Source organism: Ursus arctos, unplaced genomic scaffold, assembly GCF_023065955.2.
Source record: "Ursus arctos isolate Adak ecotype North America unplaced genomic scaffold, UrsArc2.0 scaffold_11, whole genome shotgun sequence".
NCBI lineage: Eukaryota > Metazoa > Chordata > Mammalia > Carnivora > Ursidae > Ursus > Ursus arctos.
In genome coordinates this window covers 36,507,260-36,526,733 of record NW_026622775.1, presented here as the reverse complement: position 1 = coordinate 36,526,733, position 19,474 = coordinate 36,507,260, and the positions used below count along the sequence as shown (strand labels likewise).

At 38.2% G+C, this 19,474-nt stretch overlaps 1 protein-coding gene and 1 long non-coding RNA gene across 2 annotated transcripts in view; one reads left to right on the top strand and one right to left on the bottom strand.

Annotated features, from left to right (window-relative positions):
- Positions 1-6,580: 6,580 nt before the first annotated feature.
- LOC130543346 (uncharacterized) lies at positions 6,581-8,793 on the bottom strand. Its single transcript, XR_008958646.1, has 2 exons — positions 8,565-8,793; positions 6,581-6,948 (listed from the first exon to the last, which is right to left on the bottom strand). It is a non-coding gene; the product is annotated as an uncharacterized LOC130543346 (long non-coding RNA).
- A 23-nt stretch (positions 8,794-8,816) lies between these two features.
- Positions 8,817-19,474, top strand: part of PRMT9 (protein arginine methyltransferase 9) — a 39,308-nt gene continuing 28,650 nt past the window's right edge. Inside the window, exons 1-5 of the mRNA XM_026499443.4 lie at positions 8,817-9,315; positions 11,662-11,810; positions 14,977-15,213; positions 15,739-15,906; positions 18,127-18,229. Coding sequence (XP_026355228.2) covers positions 9,127-9,315; positions 11,662-11,810; positions 14,977-15,213; positions 15,739-15,906; positions 18,127-18,229 — 846 coding nt within the window. The 5' untranslated portion in view covers positions 8,817-9,126. The remainder of the gene's footprint in view (positions 9,316-11,661; positions 11,811-14,976; positions 15,214-15,738; positions 15,907-18,126; positions 18,230-19,474) is intronic.

The following is a 19,474-nucleotide window of genomic DNA, read 5'->3' as shown; positions in this document are numbered from 1 at the left end:
GCTCAGTCATATGACATGCTTTAGCCAATGGAGTGAAAGGCCATGGCATACAACATCCTTGTGTAGAAGCTTTAAGAGGCATCATGATTTTTGGGTTGCCTGGCTGGCTTAGTCAGAAAGGCATACGACTCTTGATCTTGAGGTTGTGAGTCTGAGCCCCACCTTAGATGTAGAGATTACTTATTTACACACACACATACATACATACATACATACATACATACATACATACATACAGTTAAAATAAAAGGCATCATGATTTTTCTAACAGGCTTCCCCCACCATGAGAATGGCAAGTCTCACATCAGGACCTACTTCTTCAACCTGGAATCCAGGATAAGACAAGACATGGTGCACAGTAGACAACTTCCCAAAGCCTGAAATACCATTGTAGGCAACTTGTAGTCTGTATGTAATATAAGCAAGAAAGTACTTTGTTTTGTAAGCCAGTGAACTCTCAGAGTTGTTTGTTATGTAGCATAACCCAGTGAAAGTTGGCAAGTATAAGCAGGTCCCAGGAAAAGAGAGGGGAGATGCTGGCTGATGCAATATTAAATTACTTAAGCATTAAATTACTTAATGCATTCACTATAGGCTTCCCTGGAGAAATACCAATGAATTCTAACTTTCCAACTCTCACTTTTTTTTTAAGTTTTTTTTAAATTAACATATAATGTATTATTTGTTTCAGGGGTACAGTTCTGTGATTCATCAGTCTTACACAATACACAGCACTCACTACAACACATACCCTCCCCAAAGTCCATCACCCAGCCACCCCATCCCCCCATCTCCCTCCACTCCAGCAACCCTCAGTTTGTTTCCTGAGATTAAGAGTCTCTTATGGTGTTTTGTCTTGTGTTATTTTTTGCCTCTCTTCCCCTATGATCCTCTGCCTTGTTTCTCAAATTCCACATATCAGTGAGATCATATGATAATTGTCTTTCTCTGACTGACTTATTTTGCTTAGCATAATATCCTCTAGTTCCAATCACATCATTGCAAATGGCAAGATTTCATTTTTATGATGGCTGAGTAGTATTCCATTGTATATATATACCACATCTTCTTTATCCATTCATCCATCAATGGACATCTGGGCTCTTTCCATAGTTTGGCTATTGTGGACATTGCTGCTATAAACACTGGGGTGCAGGTGTCCCTTCAGATTACTACATTTGTATCTTTGGGGTGAATACCCAATAGTGCAATTGCTGGGTCATAGGGTAGCTCTATTTTCAACTTTTAGAGGAAACTCCATACTGTTTTCCAGTCCAAATCTCACTTTCAATAAGCCACAAAAAAATCCTCAAAAATATGAGTCATAATGCAGCTTCCTCCTACTATCTGAAGGTAGAATGTTCCTATGAAACCTCTGTAAGCTGAAATGGCATGAACTGAAAAGTGTCCCCCACTTTCTAAAAGTTTGCATTTCATCACTTTGCTTTTACCAAAGTCCCTACATTAATACCTGTTTTCACTAACCAAAAGAAATCTGAAGAGGACTTTACATCTATATACTGAGAAAAATATAACATTTATATTGCTTATATTTATCTATTCTATATGCTCTTACCCTGATTGGATTTGGGAGAGACCCTGGTCCTACTGGAAACTCATTTATAAAGCTTTCCTTAGAACACGCATTTTTACAAAATGATCCATCTTACCCGGGATTTTACTTTCCTCCACTACTAATTTCAGAGGATTCTCCCGGAGGCTTTGCTGTTCTCTCTTCATTCTACATTTTGGTTTGAGCATTTCCACCCTCTGCATACTTTCCCTGGAGGATAATAACCATTTACACAACTTCAACCTACCAATATCATTAAAACTTCCAAATATATTTCTAGACCAAATCTTGCTTGTGAGCTTGTGAGCTTGTGAGCTTGCTTCTTACCCTCTCACTGGACATCTTCACTTGATATCCCATTGATATCTCAAACATGGCCATTTAACTCATTGTCTTTCTCCTCAAATCTTTGTTGTTGTTGTCGTTGCTGTTGCCTGTACTGTACTGTCTATTCTGGTTAGCAGTACCACCATGTCCCTAGCTGCTCATGCTAAAAGTTTCAGCACCACCTTAACGTTCTCCCCTTTCCTTACGTCCTTGGTACTCCTATAACGTAATTGTTTCAAGTGCTATAGATTCTGTTCTCTACACACCTTCCGAGTCTTCTTTTCTCTGATCTTCCTGCTACTGCCTTTAGCTTAGTTCAGCACACATTTCATTTTAAGTTCCAGTCACTATTCTGAATGCTGGAGATAAGGAATGAATAAAGGCATACTTCCTAAGGCCTAGAACTCACTTTTTAGTCAGGAAGACAAACATATCATTTCACTTACATAACTGGGTAAATGCTAAGATAGAGCTATAGATAGGGAATTATGAGAAATCAAAGAAAGAATGCTCCTCCTAAACTAGCAACTTCTGGAAGGAAGAATCTTGAACTGAGTAAGGGTGATACAGGGCAACAGAGCAAACTAAGATGTAAAACATTATAGGGAGAAAGAACTGCCTTAGCAAAGATGCATGAATGGTGGTAGTGAAGAAGGAGATGTTAAAGATTGAGGTTAGAAAGGTTAAGTGGAAACCAAATCATGTAGCTGGACTTAATTAAGGAACTTGGACTTAATCTTGTAAGACTGCAGTTTAAAACTGGGATAAACAAAGCCCCTCAGAGTTCGATGAATGGTGGGGGGAAGGGGGCAGAAGGCCAACTGTGCTTTATGGCTTTGGTTCTGATACCTACTTCAATCAGAGCAGCTCAGCTAACTTTCACACCATCGCTTGCAAATACTTCCCTTACCTAAAGGTGTTGGGTGCTTATCAAAACCATACAAATAAAGAGCTTAGAGAAGATACCTTTGGCTTGGAAAGCATGAGGACTGAACAGTTTAAAAACTCTGCTCTGAAGACAAAGCACAGGATGAGACATTGTTATTATTTCTGCATGGTTTTATGGCTTTTTCATGGTTCACATCCAATTAGTACTCTGCACAAAAAATAGGTCACAGGAATCTACTGTGAACACTCGCTTTCCATCAAGTTCAAAGAACCTTCAGAGGGCTTGTTATCACAGCTTAAGATCTATCCTTTATGGTCTATTTTACCATGAAAAACACTGTTTTTGGTCCCTTTCCTTAACTCAACTATGGGAGAAAACCAAATTAAGCACTTATCGTTCAGCTCTGAGACAGATGTCCATGTCCATCTATTTGGGAGGCAGTAGGAGGAGGAGGAAGGACTTGTCTTCTTACCCCCATTAAAGTTCTCTAGATCCAAGCACTGTGTTAAGACTTACATGACTGGCCAAAGACAGTCACTGGCTCCTCTTGGGTGGAAGCCTTGCTCCTCTGAGAACAACTAGAGTTCTCCTCTAGGGAAAGCTGGAGTAATAACAGCAACAATTCATACTTAATTGAGGGCTTCATATGTTTCAGGCACTTTAAGTGTGTTAACTCATTTAATTCTTACAACAAAGCTCAGATGTGTGTTCCTCATTTTATGGATGAGGAAATTCAGGTACAGAGGTTAGGGAATTTAACTTATTCAATATATCTAGATGGTAAGTGGCAGGGCTAGAATTTAAACCCAGATGGTCTGGCTCCAGTATTTGATCTCACAATCACTGAGCTATAGTGTGTTTTTAAGTGGGTCTTAAGGAGAGTTCTTTAGGGCAGAGGATGTGAAAGGCCAATCCCAAAAAGCATAGCCTATGACCAGGGCTTAGATTTTTAAAAGTCAATTTGTCTCATCTCTACCCTTGAAAGGACAACCTGCACCTTGATGGTCCAATTCCTCCAAGGCTGCTACAAAAGAAATTGAGGCGGTGTCCTTATCTGTTCCTTTACCTCCAAGGGTCAATCTTAAGTGGCTCAACTATTTTATTTTGCCCAGGGTGGACAATATAACTAAACATTCTTATGGCTTTTTGTCTCTAAGAACACCAGATGATCTTCAATTCATTTACTCAGATAATACATTCTAAACCAAACCACATCATTGTGTAAACCTACACATTCAACTTGACCCTTTCCTAAGGAAAGACGATTCTTTTTTAATTAGGATTTAGGAAATTTTCGACATGAACATCTAAGAAGAAAAGTTTGTAAAACACAGCTATGGGTTTTGGGGAACCATTGAATGGGAAATTTGTATTTTAGATCATTCTAGCTACAGCATGAGAGATGAATTTAAGGAGTGCGTAACTGAAGGCTGGATGATGAAAAGGTCTTTATGACAGGTGAAAGATTAAAAGAACATGAACACAGAGAATGGTAATAAGCATTGAGAGGAGTAGGCAGATTAAAAAAAATTCAGTGACCACGAAGAGTCATAACTTGGTAAATTCTGATGGTTACTTTCCTTTTGCCCTACTGAACCATTTTCCACCTGTCTTCACTCTGTTCTGTGCTCTAGAGGGTGTGACTCTATAGGCTGTATCATCCAAGCTCCCTTACTGGCTGGCATCTTACTGAGGGCCGGTGGGCAGTGGGAGATGAGGACTGCAGGTGAAAAAGGTCAGGGAATTCTCTTCTACTTACAGTACATGTCCATTTCCGTGGCCCCGCTTCCACAGCTACAGCTCTTTCTTGAATTATTAGAGAAGATACCTCAGGACAGGGGATGGTAATCTCTTCCAGCTATTGCTGTTCTGTGGGTATCTAACAAACTGCGTAGTCCCTTAACTTCCTCCACCTCTATAAAATGTCCTTTGGTTAAGCTCTCTAGAATTAAGCCCTTTGAATCTTTTTCCTGCAGAGACCTAACAAGTCATGACTGATGGGGAATAGGGAGAAGAGTACAGACAACTGAGGTGACTCCAGGGTATAGATTCTTTGCTCCTTAATGGATTTTAGCATTTTCCTGAATGCTCTGTGAGGACATGCTCTGTTCAAACTACTTGGTGTCTGTCCCAGTACCAACACCTTGGTAGGCATCTCCAGCATGGGCTTCAGGCAGGTTCTCCAGAACCAAGCATGGTGCTTGGTGCATAGTAGCACTCAATAAGTGAATCTTCTATTACCTTGTCTCTGAAACTCTGAAACTCTTGTCACATTATTACAGGTCCTTGTACACACAGATCCTGAATTTAGCACTGATCTAGCTATTATTAGAGTTTTATACTTAACTTTTGAGTTCTAGATTTTGAAATGCACACAGAACAATAGAAAGGGGCTATTATAAAACAACAACAAAATAATCGTAACTGTACTAAAATAAAAAAGATTGAAGAAACTGGGAAAATTAAGCACTGGGAATGTATCAATGCAAACTTCAGTGCCCAAGCAGTTGGTTGATGGTGGTAGTGTTTTGCTGATCCAGTTATAATTTTTTTTCTCCAACAAGTAATTCAATATGATGAACATTCTATTCTTCATCGCATAGCAATCGTTTCAAAAGAATTTAGTTTAGAGAATCTTCACAGTTCTTTCAAGCCATAAACAAATTATATTTCTACTTCCTACATTGTCCTTATACTTTATACTACAATACCTTAAATAATTCAAATATATCAGATATAAGAGAAGCCTGCACGATACTCCCCATCCCTACCATGCACTTTAGACTCACTCAGAGAGCTTTTTAAAAGTATTCATATCTAGGGGTGCCTGGGTGGCTCAGTCGGTTGAGCATCTGCATTTGGCTCAGGTCAGGAACCCAGGGTACTGGGATTAAGCCCCACATAGGGCTTCCTGCTGTGGGGGGGAGCCTACTTCTTCCTCTCCCTCTGCCTGCTACTCCCCCTGCTTGTGCACTTTCTATCTGTGTCAAATAAATAAATAAATAAAATCTTAAAAAAAAAAAAAAAAGTACTCATGTCCTGACCCGCTCCCCGCCCCCCAGGCCAATTAAATCAGTATCTCCAGGTACCAGGGCTAGGTGATCCTAAAATGCACAGAGTTTAGAAGAGGTTCCAAACCACAAAAGAAAACAAACTAAATCACACAAAAAGGTACAAATCTCCACAGAAGATATAAACACAAGATACTTGTGCCCAGCAAGCTATTTATCCCTTGTTAATGAACTTCCTGTGAGCCTTTTTATTTTTTTTTCACTGTTAACCTTCAACTTTTGCACATTGGAAAGCTGATTGAGAGCCTTGCAGTTGGTTTTGCTTCCTTGTTTGGTACGTGTGGTTTGTTGACAAGCGGCCCAGAACGTGGTAAAAGACAACCTCAATTAAACCTGCCTCTGAGTCAGCAGTGGTTTTCTAATCAGTGGGAATTTTCTTGGAACCCTAAAAGATGGTGAAGTAGAACACATAAGTGAAGAAATCAAATAGACTCTCAAAGGTAATTAAAGATTATAGTTTTGGTTGTGAGGTGGGAATAGGAAAAAGGCAATTGTGAACAAAGGAGAGATGCCTTCCATATTTTTAAAGAAAACTTTAAGGATCAAGAAGTAAAATCTACATTATGCATTTGTTTTGCAACATGCTTTTGGGTTCTCTGTAATGGAATATAATACTCTTTCAAAAAGGACTGAAAAAGAATTACAATAAATACAGTTAACCTTCAATAAATATGAACAATCTGAGTAATTTTTAGTTAGGAATGAGGTAACAAAGGAAAATAGTAGTCAAAATATATTTTTTATTCCATTTTGTTAAGGTAACCAGATATTCCATGTTATTTGTATCAGTTCTATTTTTTTCAAATGCCTTACTTTATGTAGTGTCCAAGCTATGAACCACAAAGAAATGCAAGTCACTTGTGCTTTCTCTATGAAAACTAATCATATTTTAACTCAGTGAGACTTAATAGTTCACAAAGGTACCTGAAGTATTTCACGAATGGCAGGAAGCATCCCTTGTAGTTTTTTAGCAGTAGTCACTAACCGCAGGATGATGCTGTAGATGATGAAACAAGGCAATTTGGCTCCTTTCATTTCTTCTCTGCCTTCTCTCCACTTCCTGCCAAGTCCCTCCTTCATCTCTTAGCCTATATTGGTAATATACGTCCACAGTAAACTTCATGCGGTCTAGGTGTTTGAGGGATGTAAGTTATCTCAATAAAGCAACAGATAAAAATAACAAAACAAAATAAAACAGGACAAAAGAAACCTTGCCCCTGTGGAATGGGAAAGGATGCCCTGGACTACAAGATAAACTGTGAAGTGAAGTAATTCAGCTGAAGCGGGGACTCACAGAGGTGACTAGAATGCTGAAGTCTAAATGATTCCCCATTAACCCAAATCTCTGCAGAGAAAGTTTGGGAGGTCTCCCTCTGCTTTATGAAGGGAGATTCCAGCCAATTACTTTAGACTCTTAAATGATATGAGTTGTACACATTTCTGATCAAATGCTTGAAGGTGTTAGTGACCTAATTTTTATTTTAATAATACAGGTAAGTTTTAAATAACTCTAGATAATAGTAACAATGCCTAGCATTAAATATATCTTATATATAAAATGCTTTCATACATCTCATTATCTCACTTAGTTTTACTAATCTTTTGTCCAAAGTAGGAATGATAGCTTTGTTAAGCCTTTTTACAAATAATTCTTTTTGGAAAAGTAATTGGATGGGCAGAAAAGGTCAAGTTTGGACTAGAACTCATTTTTTTTTTTTTTTTAAAGTTCAGTGGCCTTTTCGTGTTCTACTACATCCTGCAAGGACTAGCATTTCAGTCTTGTTAGGAAAATATATAGTTATATCCTAAATTGTTCAGTACAAAAAGTAGCAATTCAGAAGGGGAGAGAAATAAGGACCTCAATGGTTGGGAAAATTTACAAAACCTGGTAATGGGGAATGTATTTTCCGTTAAAGTTAAAAAAAAAAACCACAAAAAACAAAAAACTTTTGAGTCCTTACTTTGAGCTAGACTCTGCTAGGGGCAAAGGCTACAAAAATGGTTAAGAATAGTTACTGCCTTTGAGGAACTTTCTGACTAGGACAGCAGGTTACAATCTAGTGACCTGGACCCAGAAGAACTGATTAGGATTTACTTTGGAGGTTCTCAGAGGAAGAGTGGTTCAGATAATCAGATCATCAGAGAAGGCAGAGACTTGGAGGAGCCCCCAACGTTTGTTAGTTTGATATGCAAATGTTCTATTTGTTTTTTGTTAAGTAAGCTACTCACCACTTACATGTTTGAAAATGAGGACAAAAATGACTGTTTTCAAGTGTAATTCCTACGCTCCCCCCTTTAAAGTTTTGAATCCATCTCTTAGGGGCCATACTTGAAGGAAGAAAAACTTTTTCTATGTATTAATATAACCACTATATATTGGTGATACATCGAACAGTGAAATAAACCCTAAACTCGTTTTAAAATAAGTCAGGCTACTTGGGTTTGAGCCACGTCTCTGCCACCAACCGGTTTTGTGATATTGGGCAAGTAACTTCCCAGGGTGTCCACTTTTCCGTCCTTAAGATTGTGATTTAAAGGCCCACCTCATGGATTTTGTGAGGGCGATTTAAAATTACGCCTGTGAAAGCATTTGCTCTACCACATCTGAGGTAGGTTTGTTATCTCGGGGTTCTTTTTAGTGTCGCCAGTTTGGATCTGATCAATCAGGATCCAAAGGTCTTAAGCATCACCACAAACGCCTGACCTTCTCTCCTCATTGCCACCCAGGTCCCTCACGGTCGTACAGCTTCGCGCTGACTGGGTCTGCATTGTGAGGTCTTGCAGTCGAAGTCACACACTCCTGACCGCCAGGAAAGAGAGACAGAAAAGTTCGGTGTCAGCGCGTGGACGGGTGGGAGCAGGAGGAGGAGAGGAAGGCGAGCGTAGAAGAAACCGTCAGAGAAGGTGCCCTTCACGCACGCGCACCGGCCGCCCTGCACCTCCCTTCCTACGGGATGGGGCGGACGGCGACGTGCCCACGTCGGGCGCACTGACGCTCGCTTGGCGTGCGCCGCCGGCCGGTGTCGGTACTTACCAGCTTGGGAGTTGCGGTCTGCGGAGCCCGCCTGACAAGGAGGAGGCGGGGCTTCTGTCTGGGAGAGGTGGGCGCGCACGCACGCTGCAGAGGGGTAACTTTCCTGTACCGGCCCTCGTGGTTTTTTAAAGTCACTTGGAAGTGTGGCCATCGGGACAGTTTTGTCGTTCCGTTTAGCAGAACGTTTTCCCTTTGGTTATACAAGCGCAGGTTTCAGGGCGGTGGCTCTGTCATGCCGAACTCGCAGCCCAGGCCCCGTCGGGGTGCCCGGAGTGGCGCCGGGGCAGCCGGGCGGGAAGAGCTGGTGTCGCGGTCCTTGCAGAGCGCAGAGCACTGCCTGGGCGCCCAGGACTTCGGCACCGCCTATGCCCACTACCTCCTCGTACTCAGCCTGGCACCGGAGCTGAAAGACGACGTGAAGGTGAGGAGGAGGTCCCTTATTTCACTTGCTAGCAGATCCTGTGTTCTTCACGTAAAATAAACTGGGGGAAGTGGGTGGCTGAGATGAGTGGCTAGTGGTTGCCATTAATATTTACTGCTCATCCTTGACTTCTCTTTTGTTCGCCCCACAATCAGCCCATCAGAAAATCCTGTCGGCTCCATCTTTGAAATATATCGCGAATCTTACCACTACGCTCACCACCTTCTCCTTTCCTACCATGGTTAAAACTTCAATCATCTGTTGGCTGTTGCAGTAGGCTCATAACTTAGGCTTTCTCCTGTAGCCTGTCTGAACACAGCCTGTGTGAGCATTTCATACCAAGTCAAACGATGTCACTTCTCTTTTTCAAAACTTCCATCTTAACTATAAATGCTTGCGTTTGCAAAGTGTTGCAAATGAGGCCGCAGGTGATACTATCCCTCCTCCGGTGTCTAATTGTAGCAAGTCCCTGCCTCAGGACCTTTGCCCTTGTCCCAGCTGTATGCAGAAGGAATGTTACAGCTATCTGCAGTTGAATGCAGTTTGGAAGTAGCCTAAAGTAATCATTTGATGATGCGTTCTTTAAGCTTCAGCTACTGGATTGTTGTGGTTATTCTGTTTAAATGCTGTAAATTTTTTCAAGTTATTTTAGAATCTAAATTAAATGATTTCACTTAATTTTGCATTCACTTTTCAGCCTCAAGCTACTTGCTTTACTTCACCCAGGGTTTCTCAACATTAGCGTTACTGACTTTTTGGATGGAATGATTCTTTGTTTTGGAGTGCTGGCCTGTGCATTGTGGAATGTTTAGCAGCATTGTTGATCTCCTCTACCTGCTAGATGTCAGTAACATCTAGATGTTTGTGGTAAACATAAATTTAGTGTAAATTTCAGGAGAAGCTGGCCCCAAGGAGAAGGTGGTGCTATGTTGAGATACAGTTTGCTCTTACAGGTAGGCAGCAGTAGAATAATGGATCAACCAAGTGTGGTCTTTAATTCTTTGTTCCTTAGGTTCCCTCTTTGTAAAACAGTGACAGTACCTTTTTTATACATGTTTAGCGTACATCAAAAGTATATATAAAGCATGTATTTGAATGCCTCGTGTTCAGTAGGATTCAGAAACTACTTCTGTTTCCTACAGACCAAAGTCCATATTTCTTCGTGTGGGCCTTAGCAAAAGATCTCTTTAGTCTTATTTACTACTACTCACTCTATTCCCAATGTCCACACTTCAGCCACACCAAGCTAGTTTCCTATAGATTCCCTGACCCAGTTCATATCATCTGTGCTTCCCCCCCCACCGATACGGTAGAATCGTCTTCTGTATCCTTTTCTCTCTAGTAAACTCCATCAAAATTCAGTTACAAGTATCAACTCTTCTGTAGAAATCTGTGAAGATGATGTAAAATGTGTTCATGATAAAACTGGAATGACTAAAGCCTTCCCTCTTTCTACGGTCTTCTAGTGTGGAGAATGGCTGGAGGGAGGTGAGATTGGAGCTAGGGACAGTGGGAATGCTGTTACTGTGGTCCAGCAAGTATTACAAGGGCCAGACTACGTTGTAACAGTGCGGATGAAGAGACGGGGACAGGTGTTGAGATAGAATTGGCTGGGTTTGAAACTGATGGCATTGGAGTTAAGGTAGCATTGTAAGATGACTTAGTGGTTTGAGGTTGGGTGGTACCTTAACCTTATATCCTGTGTGAGAGGAATATAATAGGTTCACTTTAGAGCATTTTGAATTTTTTCAAAGTTATATGTTAAACTTCTCCCAACAAGTCTTCTGTGAGAATAGGAACAGGATCTATGTTGTTCATTGCTGTGTTTTAGGTCCAGTTCTTTGCATACTGATTGTTCAGGAAGTACTTGAATTGAGCTGAATTTGAGATGAATGAGGGTGCAGTTCCTTGTTGAGATGACTGATGGGAAGTTGTGTCTGGGAGTCAGGTTCAGAAGAGGAGAGGGTCTTGATTGGAGATGTAGTGTAGCATCATCCATCAGTGCATGGGTGATAGTTAATGCGTCGGAGATGGATAAGAAAGGAGAAGGCGGCCAAAAACAATTCCTAAAACATAGGAGCACACAAAAGAGAGGTAGGTGGAGAATGTGATATGGTAGCTAAGAATAGAGTTTAGAGTGGTCAAACTCTACTTCTGGATGTTATTGCCACATAGGTGGTAAAATTCATTTATGCATTTATTTAGCAAACTGTCTACTAAAGCTAAATAAAGTTTAAGGTGATCAGTTAATAATAGTTAAGTTCTGTTCTCTGTGGAATCACCAAACATTGTTGTATGTTCTTCATTTATGTTATTGATTAAATTACTGTTTTCTCTTTCACATAGGAAACTTTTCAGTATACACTGTTCAGATGGGCTGAAGAGCTTGATGCTCTCAGTCGAACACAAGACTTACTTGGCTGTTATGAGCAAGCTTTGGAACTATTTCCTGATGATGAAGTGATTTGCAATAGTATGGGGGAGCATCTCTTCAGGTTTGTGGTGATTTCAGTATTTCTTGTTAAGAATTATTCTGTATCAGGCTTGATCAGGGATGAATCACACAGTAATTTGAAAAGGAAAGTTTAATGTAAAGAATTATTAACTGTGACTGGGGATTAGTGTAATGGAGGATCGGCTAGTAAGAAGTAAAAACTCAAAAGAATATAAGAATAGCAAATATAAAATGTAATAACAGATTAATTTTAATATTATATTGTATACTACATAATAGCCACTGCCCCTAGGGCTGATATAGAGTATCTAAGGAAGAGTTCCCCTCACTGGGCTAAAATCCAGACCTTGCTGGAGAGGATACAGGTGTGGGTTGCAGGATGGCAGTGTAAGTCACTGTGGTACCTTGCCAGGGTGCTTGTGAATCTGTTCTCTGGATCTGGCTGGAAACTTGCCATTGGAAATTCTGTCCATTCTCTGTAGAAACTATATAATTAGGAAAACATGAAAACCCCCAATTTTTGTTTTGGATTTGTTTTAATAAATTTGTTTTCTCTTCTTTGTACAAAGTAGAAGGAGACTTCTTATTTAAGAAACACCATGATAATGTCCTATTCTATATAGTGAGATCATTTTACGTGTTCAGCAGTTGTCCTCTAGTATTATTGCTTTGTTCATCTAGTCATATTAAGTTTTATTCAATGGAAAGTTCTGTATAAGAAGTACCTTTATCAAAATGTATTAGTTTCAGTGATGTAGCTGTATAGAGTTTAATAGTCTTAATCAGCATGGCCTGGGGGAGTGAAATAAGTACTCCTTTAAGAGACAAATATTTCATAGTTTCTAATTGTAGAGTATGATAATAACCGTGAAAATGACGCAGGTTGTCAACTGAGGCTTGTTTGCTCGCACTAACAGCTAACTTGATCCTGATACACAGATTCCATCTCTATTAATTAGCAACTACTTGCCCTTAAATGAAATTTAATTTTAAAAGATTTTTAAATGACTTGTCACATTAGTTAAAAATCCGCATTTTAATTTCAAAATTTTCTTTAGTTCTTCAGTCCATATAAGGGAAGTTAGTCTATAGGATTCAGTTATACTTCCAGATAATAAGGCAAGTAATGATTGTAACATTCTAGAACTTACGTTTAGGGATAAACTCAGTTCAACAGAAAATTGGAGTGCTACACACTTTTGACAGGTTGTAACTTGGTGACCTATTGTTGTAAGATACTAGTCTGAGCAGTTACCAGTTACTGAGACAAAAAAAAATGCTTGTTTACTTCAGGAGATGTAATTATGAAAAATTTCTAATTTAGACATTGAGAATTCAGAACTTGTGATGGTGTGAATGTGGCTTTTGCTATACAGTTTGTCTTTGTTCCCAACAACAGTGGTTCTTAGCCTTTGTCCTCTCTACTTTCCTCATCAAAAATGGTAGGTCACTCACTTCCCAATAAAAGAATCACTACTCTAGGAGAAAAAGATTTCCAGAGTAAACGATAGCTTCCCTTCCTTCCTTCCTTTTATTTGTGCAATACAATTTGTGTCTGGAAAAATCTCAACTTTACAGCCTTGTCCAGTACTCCAATAGAATCAGATTTAAACAAAACCTATTTAAGTTGCTAAGTGGGAAGGTAATTTTTTTTCCCAGTTAAAAGAAGAAAGGTGGTTTTATAGTTTGTTGATACTGACACACATGTTGAGTCCATCAATATGAGATAAACTTTAATTGAGTGGACCATATATCTTTCAGGTTATCATGACGGTTAAGAAAACTGAATGATATATTAAGAATCAGGGAAGCACAGACCCCAGGAAATTATTAGGGGCAGGTTTGGCATTGATTCAGCAGATTATTGATATTTAAACATTTTAAAATATCCATTGCTAGGTTTGTCTCACCAACTATGATTATATAAAATGTGTTTTATATTGTGTTATGTGCAGTGTCACCTGCAGAATTAGAATAAGATAACCCTGTCTTCACTTAAAAATAATAGATACTAACCTTAAACATTTTTATTTTAACCTAAAACATGAGTGCCTATCATTTGGCATAGGACCATTACCTTTTGTTAGAGTGTAGTTCCCTGTTGGAGTTCCAGAATGTCTTTTTTTTTTTTCCTTTTTTTTTTTTTACGTAAACCATACCTAGAATGAATAGTCTGATTTGGTTTCTTTAAAATTGACAGAATGCTTAAAGGTTCTTGTGAAGAAGTATGAGTGTAAAAAGGTTTTACTAGCTCATGTCTCTTCAACTTGTGGACCACACACTGGGGCAGGTCCACAAATGATCAGTCAATGACAGATAAGTATAGAAATTGAGAGTAAGCGTTTAGAAATGTATATAGCAGTTTGACATTGCTTAAATCCAAGCATGTGATCAGGGAACTCACTTGTGGAGGAGAATGTGGACCAGTTTGGGTGCTACTGAAATCTGATGTGTGAGTTGCATGCTAATCACATGTAGTAGAACTGTATTGTTCTACAAATATTTAGATATTTTAGAAAGGGTCTGAGATGAGTTCTTTGCCACAGAAAGTTTAAGAAGCACTGTTCCTGATAGTTCGGTAGTTTTCCCGCCTTTTATTGTTGATTTGCTCACATCTAATTCAGTAGCAATTTTTGGGTGACTTGCCTTTTGATTTTTTCCCAAAGCATTTAGCTTACAATGGCTCTCTGCAGTTATATTTATTTGGTTTTTATAATATTTAATTTAAAATGTGTAATTATAATAACAAGTACAACTGATATAAACTGGTCTGGCAGCAAACACAACTGACTCTTGATAATTCACTCAGTTGCTGAAAGAAAAGGTATACAGGCACACCACAGAGAAGCCTACTAGCTTTAGGCATTAATATGTTTTACACAGGAATGATTTTTAGAAAGCACTGGTTTTCTAGTGAGTTGGTTAAATGCAGGATGACTCTTGAGAGCTTCTACTCTGCTTTACTATAATAGTAGCTTATAGTCAGTCTCCTAGAATGCATAAATACAGTAAGGGTTCAGAAAGGAAAAAAATGATCAAGGATTGTAATCCTCACGAAAGGCTTCTCAGAGGTGATGGTTCTTGGGTTGAGTAGGATTTGGGGTGCTGGAGATAGTGATTCTCAGGCCTGTTGAGTGGCATGAACAAAGGCACAGTAATTGATACCATAATAATTGAATATTTTGTCTGTCATTTTTTTACTGTAGAATGGGCTTTAGAGATGAAGCAGCTGGGTATTTTCATAAAGCAGTGAAACTAAACCCTGATTTTAGTGATGCAAAGGAGAATTTTTATCGTGTTGCCAACTGGTTGGTGGAACGCTGGCACTTTATCATGCTTAATGACACCAAAAGGAATACAGTTTATAATGCAGCAATCCAAAATGCAGTTTGTTTGGGGTCCAGGAGTGTTTTGGACATTGGAGCAGGAACTGGAATACTGAGGTTTGTTGTAATTGTGTTTTAATTATATACACATATATACTAAGGTAAATTAAAGCTTTTTACCAAATACGGAAAATTTAACAGTGGAATTTAAAAATAGAGTTTAATTTATTTCTCATAATCTTATGATTATTCATGCAACTACCATTATTGTATTTTTCACTGTAACTTTAATTTAGCAAGAACTGGACGTAACTACTAAGAATTTGTGGTTACTGTTGAAATTTTGAATAATGCCTTTTAAGAGTACTTTTTGTATTAACAGTCTGGTTGAATCTAGTTGTCTAAGTTAAAGCCTGTCAACATTTTTCATGCCAACTGTGTCTTCTTAAAAACATGAATGTCATGATTTATTGTATGATTTGTTTCTTGGTAAGAATACTGGTTCATTTTTTTATGTGGAATGAATAATGGTTGTGTTAAAGAATAAAAGGAAAACCCCATGTCTAAGCATCATAATTCCACTAAAATTTGAAAAACTACAGTGGATTATTTTTTCTTGATGGAGCACTTTTTCCCTTGCAGCATGTTTGCTAAAAAAGCTGGAGCACATTCGGTATATGCTTGCGAGTTATCCAAGACCATGTATGAACTTGCCTGTGATGTAGTGGCAGCAAACAAGATGGAAGCAGGAATCAAACTCTTACATATGAAGTCACTTGACATTGAAATTCCTAAACACATTCCTGAAAGGTACTATATAATGTTTATATAATATAATTTTAGTTTTTATAATTTTTCTAAAAATTAAAATACTCATGTTTAGAGCTTCTAGCCCAAATAAAAATGCTAAAACCCTTATATTGTAAAGATAGGAATATAGGATCATTTAGCATAAGGTGGATTTTCATAATAGGGTCATATCCTTGATAAAAATTTTTTAGAGATCTTGAGAAAAACTTGTGCTAAGAGATATACAATAAACTTGACTTTTAGCAAGTTACTTTACTTTTGTTAATTTCAGTATTCTGGTTGTGAAAACAGATACAACCTCCTGTGTGGTCACTACTTAAAAATTGTAGTTAAAAATAATACATGAGTAAATCAGGCTTGATGGACTTGTCATATTTTGTGTTATCCTTGGCGAAAATGAAAGCTGTCCAAGTATTTTGGCCTGGGTTCTTCACATACTTTGAATATTATCTAATAAGTTTTGGCTTTTTAGTATATCATCTCGCTTTAATCTATATCCCAAGGGTGATGGAATTTTAGAGCTAGAATGGATTTACAAATCCTCTGGTCCAGCACTATCATTTTAGAGACAGTTTCTTAATGTAGCACTTTCTTTACTACCTCTCCTGGGTGGTCTGTCTTCTCATCTGCCTTAAATTCAGTTTAGATTGAAAGAGGACTTTTATACTCTGTTGTCATCTGGACTGTCTTACATTGATTTACATGATTTTCTAACAATCTTATTAGATTGTTGAGGCAGAGAGACACATTTTCTAGAAATAAACAGTGTCCTCAACTATTGTAATCTCAGGATGCCATTACAAAATACCACAGACTACGTGGCTTAAACAACAAACATTTATTTTCTTCCAGTTCTGGAAGCTAGAAGTCCATGATCAAGGGTGCTGACAAATTTGGTTTCTGGTGAGAGCGCTCTTCCTAGCTTGCAGACAGCTACATTCCTGCCCTTTCCTCTGTGCAGGCGAGGAGAAAGAGAGATCAGGAGAGATCGCATGTGTCTTTTCCACTTTTATAAGGATACCAGCCTTTTCACATTCGGGCCCCACCTTTATGACCTCATTTAACTTTAATTACCTCCTAAAGACCCTAGCTCCAAATGTAAGCACTTTGGGGGTTAGGGCTTCAGCTTACGAATTTTGGTGGTACACAATTTGATCCATGGCATGGATCAGTTACTTTAATTTAACCTTCATTTCTTTCACACATAGTGTTATTGAAGGACCTACAGGTTTTGAATTAGGAGGTAGGGATTCCAATACTAACTCTGTTTTTAAGTAATTTTGACCTTGGGCAAATCTAGAGATATCAAGATGTCGGACTAGATGATTGAGATACCTTCCACATTCTAAATGTATGCAACCATAAATATTGGAAATTTTGTGTATTTATGTAGTATATATAGCACTGTGGGGAGATACCAAAGTTGTTTCTGTCCTCCAGGCATCTACAATCTAGAGAGGAAGATAAGGAATATTCATGAAACTTTTCTTTATCTTCTAATTACATAAATAAATGATAATGGCAATAAGTGCTAAAGAAGTTCAGAGGAGGGAGATATTATTTTGATATGTCTTTGGGTGAAATTTTCTAGAAAGAATGGTCAGAAGATCACAGCTCCGTGGACTAAGCCTTTGTGAAAACTCACAGGTAGTAGGTAAAGCAAGAGAAACAACTGGAGAGCTACAATGAGTGTGTAAGAGGTAACCATGGGTAATGAAGGAGAGAGGATTTTGAGAGGGAGTTCTTCTCAGGTACATTACATGTTATTTGTAGATTAAGGAAAATAAGAACTGAGAAAGGTTATTCATCTTAAGTAGGGGAGTTAAATTTATGATAGAGAATGTGTTTTTATAGAGCGTTGGAGATCGAAACCCATTTACTCAGCATTAAGGAGGGGACTGGTAAAGCAAATGAGTATGTGAAGCACTCTTATGGATTTAGGCAGTGAAACAATAGCCTGAGGAGGCCCTAGGGTCATATGAAGATTGTGTGTCTTCCTGCCCCCGGAGGGTGCCAGTGGAGAACAGAGGAGCCTGTGGAACAGTAGAGTCAAGTTCCTTCAGATTTGAGGGTAGATATTAAAAAAGTGAAATTCATTAGAAAATTTTATATGTGGACTGTTTCTATAATATACTTTTCCTTTGTTCTCTCAACTTTAACATCTTTACTTAAATAGTATGATATTTTACTTACATATATCTTTAAAAAATCATTCTATAGAGTGTCCCTAGTTGTAACAGAAACTGTCGATGCAGGTTTATTTGGAGAAGGAATTGTGGAGAGTTTAATTCATGCATGGGAGCATTTACTTTTGCAGCCAAAGGTAAGCAGCATGAAAACACTTAAATTTGATTAAGAATTCATTATTTCAGCAGGTATTTATTGAGCCCCTTGTGTACTTGCAAAGCAGTATGAAATACATCCTCCTCTCAAGGTACATACTATGTAGTTGGAAAGAAATCTGTGCAAAAAATCATTCAGTCATGTAATGTAATGTATACTTGTGTACCCCCATGGGGTATATAGGCAAAAAAACTCCAGGAAGGAATTCATAGTAATTGAGGTTACATTGTGGGACAGATATTGTGGAATTCTTGAGTAGGATTGAGAAAGGGAAGTACTTTTAGTCTCAATAGCTCTCACTGCTTGGATTTTGGCAAACTATCAAAGGGGAGTGTAGTGATAACTGGCTTGGTATGGTTTTAAGGTACCAATTGATTGGACAAGACTAACTCTTAAAATTGCCAAATTGTGTTTTGCAATGAAATCCTCTAATGTGGCCCATAAATTGTAGATTTGGTTTTTATAATATGTAATGTGAATGAAAGTCTAACATGTCATAAGAATTTACTGTTTATAGAAAATGATTTGAATTTAAAATACCTATAATTAAAGGCTGAAAAGAAGAGCAGTTTTTCAAGTAGGTAATAAGGATTTTGGCTTCTTAGTTAGAGTCATACCCAACAGTTTTTTGTTGTATACAGATTTATAGCTACCCTCTTCTTCCTATTTGTTCTGTTGAAAAAAAAATGTGTACACACACACACACACACACACACACACATATATAGCAATGAAAGTGAAGTAAACTTTTTAAAAAATAAAATTAGTATTAACATGGCATCACATTCATTGTTTTGCATTTTTTTATTTACTATGTTTTATTCAAGTATAATGAACACAGTGTTTTTAGGTATACAACATACTGATTCAGCAATTCTGTACATTACTCAGTGTTCATTATGATACGTGTACTCTGAATCCCCATCTCCTATTTCAGCCATCCCCCCCCACCTCCCTTCTGGCAATCACCAGTTTGTTCTCTGTATTTAAGTGTTTTTTTGTTTATCTCTTTGTTGTTGCTGTTCATTTGTTTCTTAAATTCCACGTATGAATGAAATCATATGATATTTATCTTTCTCAGAGTTATTTCACTTAGCATTATACCCTCTAGATCCATCCATGTTGTTTGCTAATAGCAAGATTTCATTCTCTTTTATGGCTAATATTAAAGCTTTTTTATTGAGGTACGATTGACATATATTAGTTTCAGGTGTAGAATGTAATG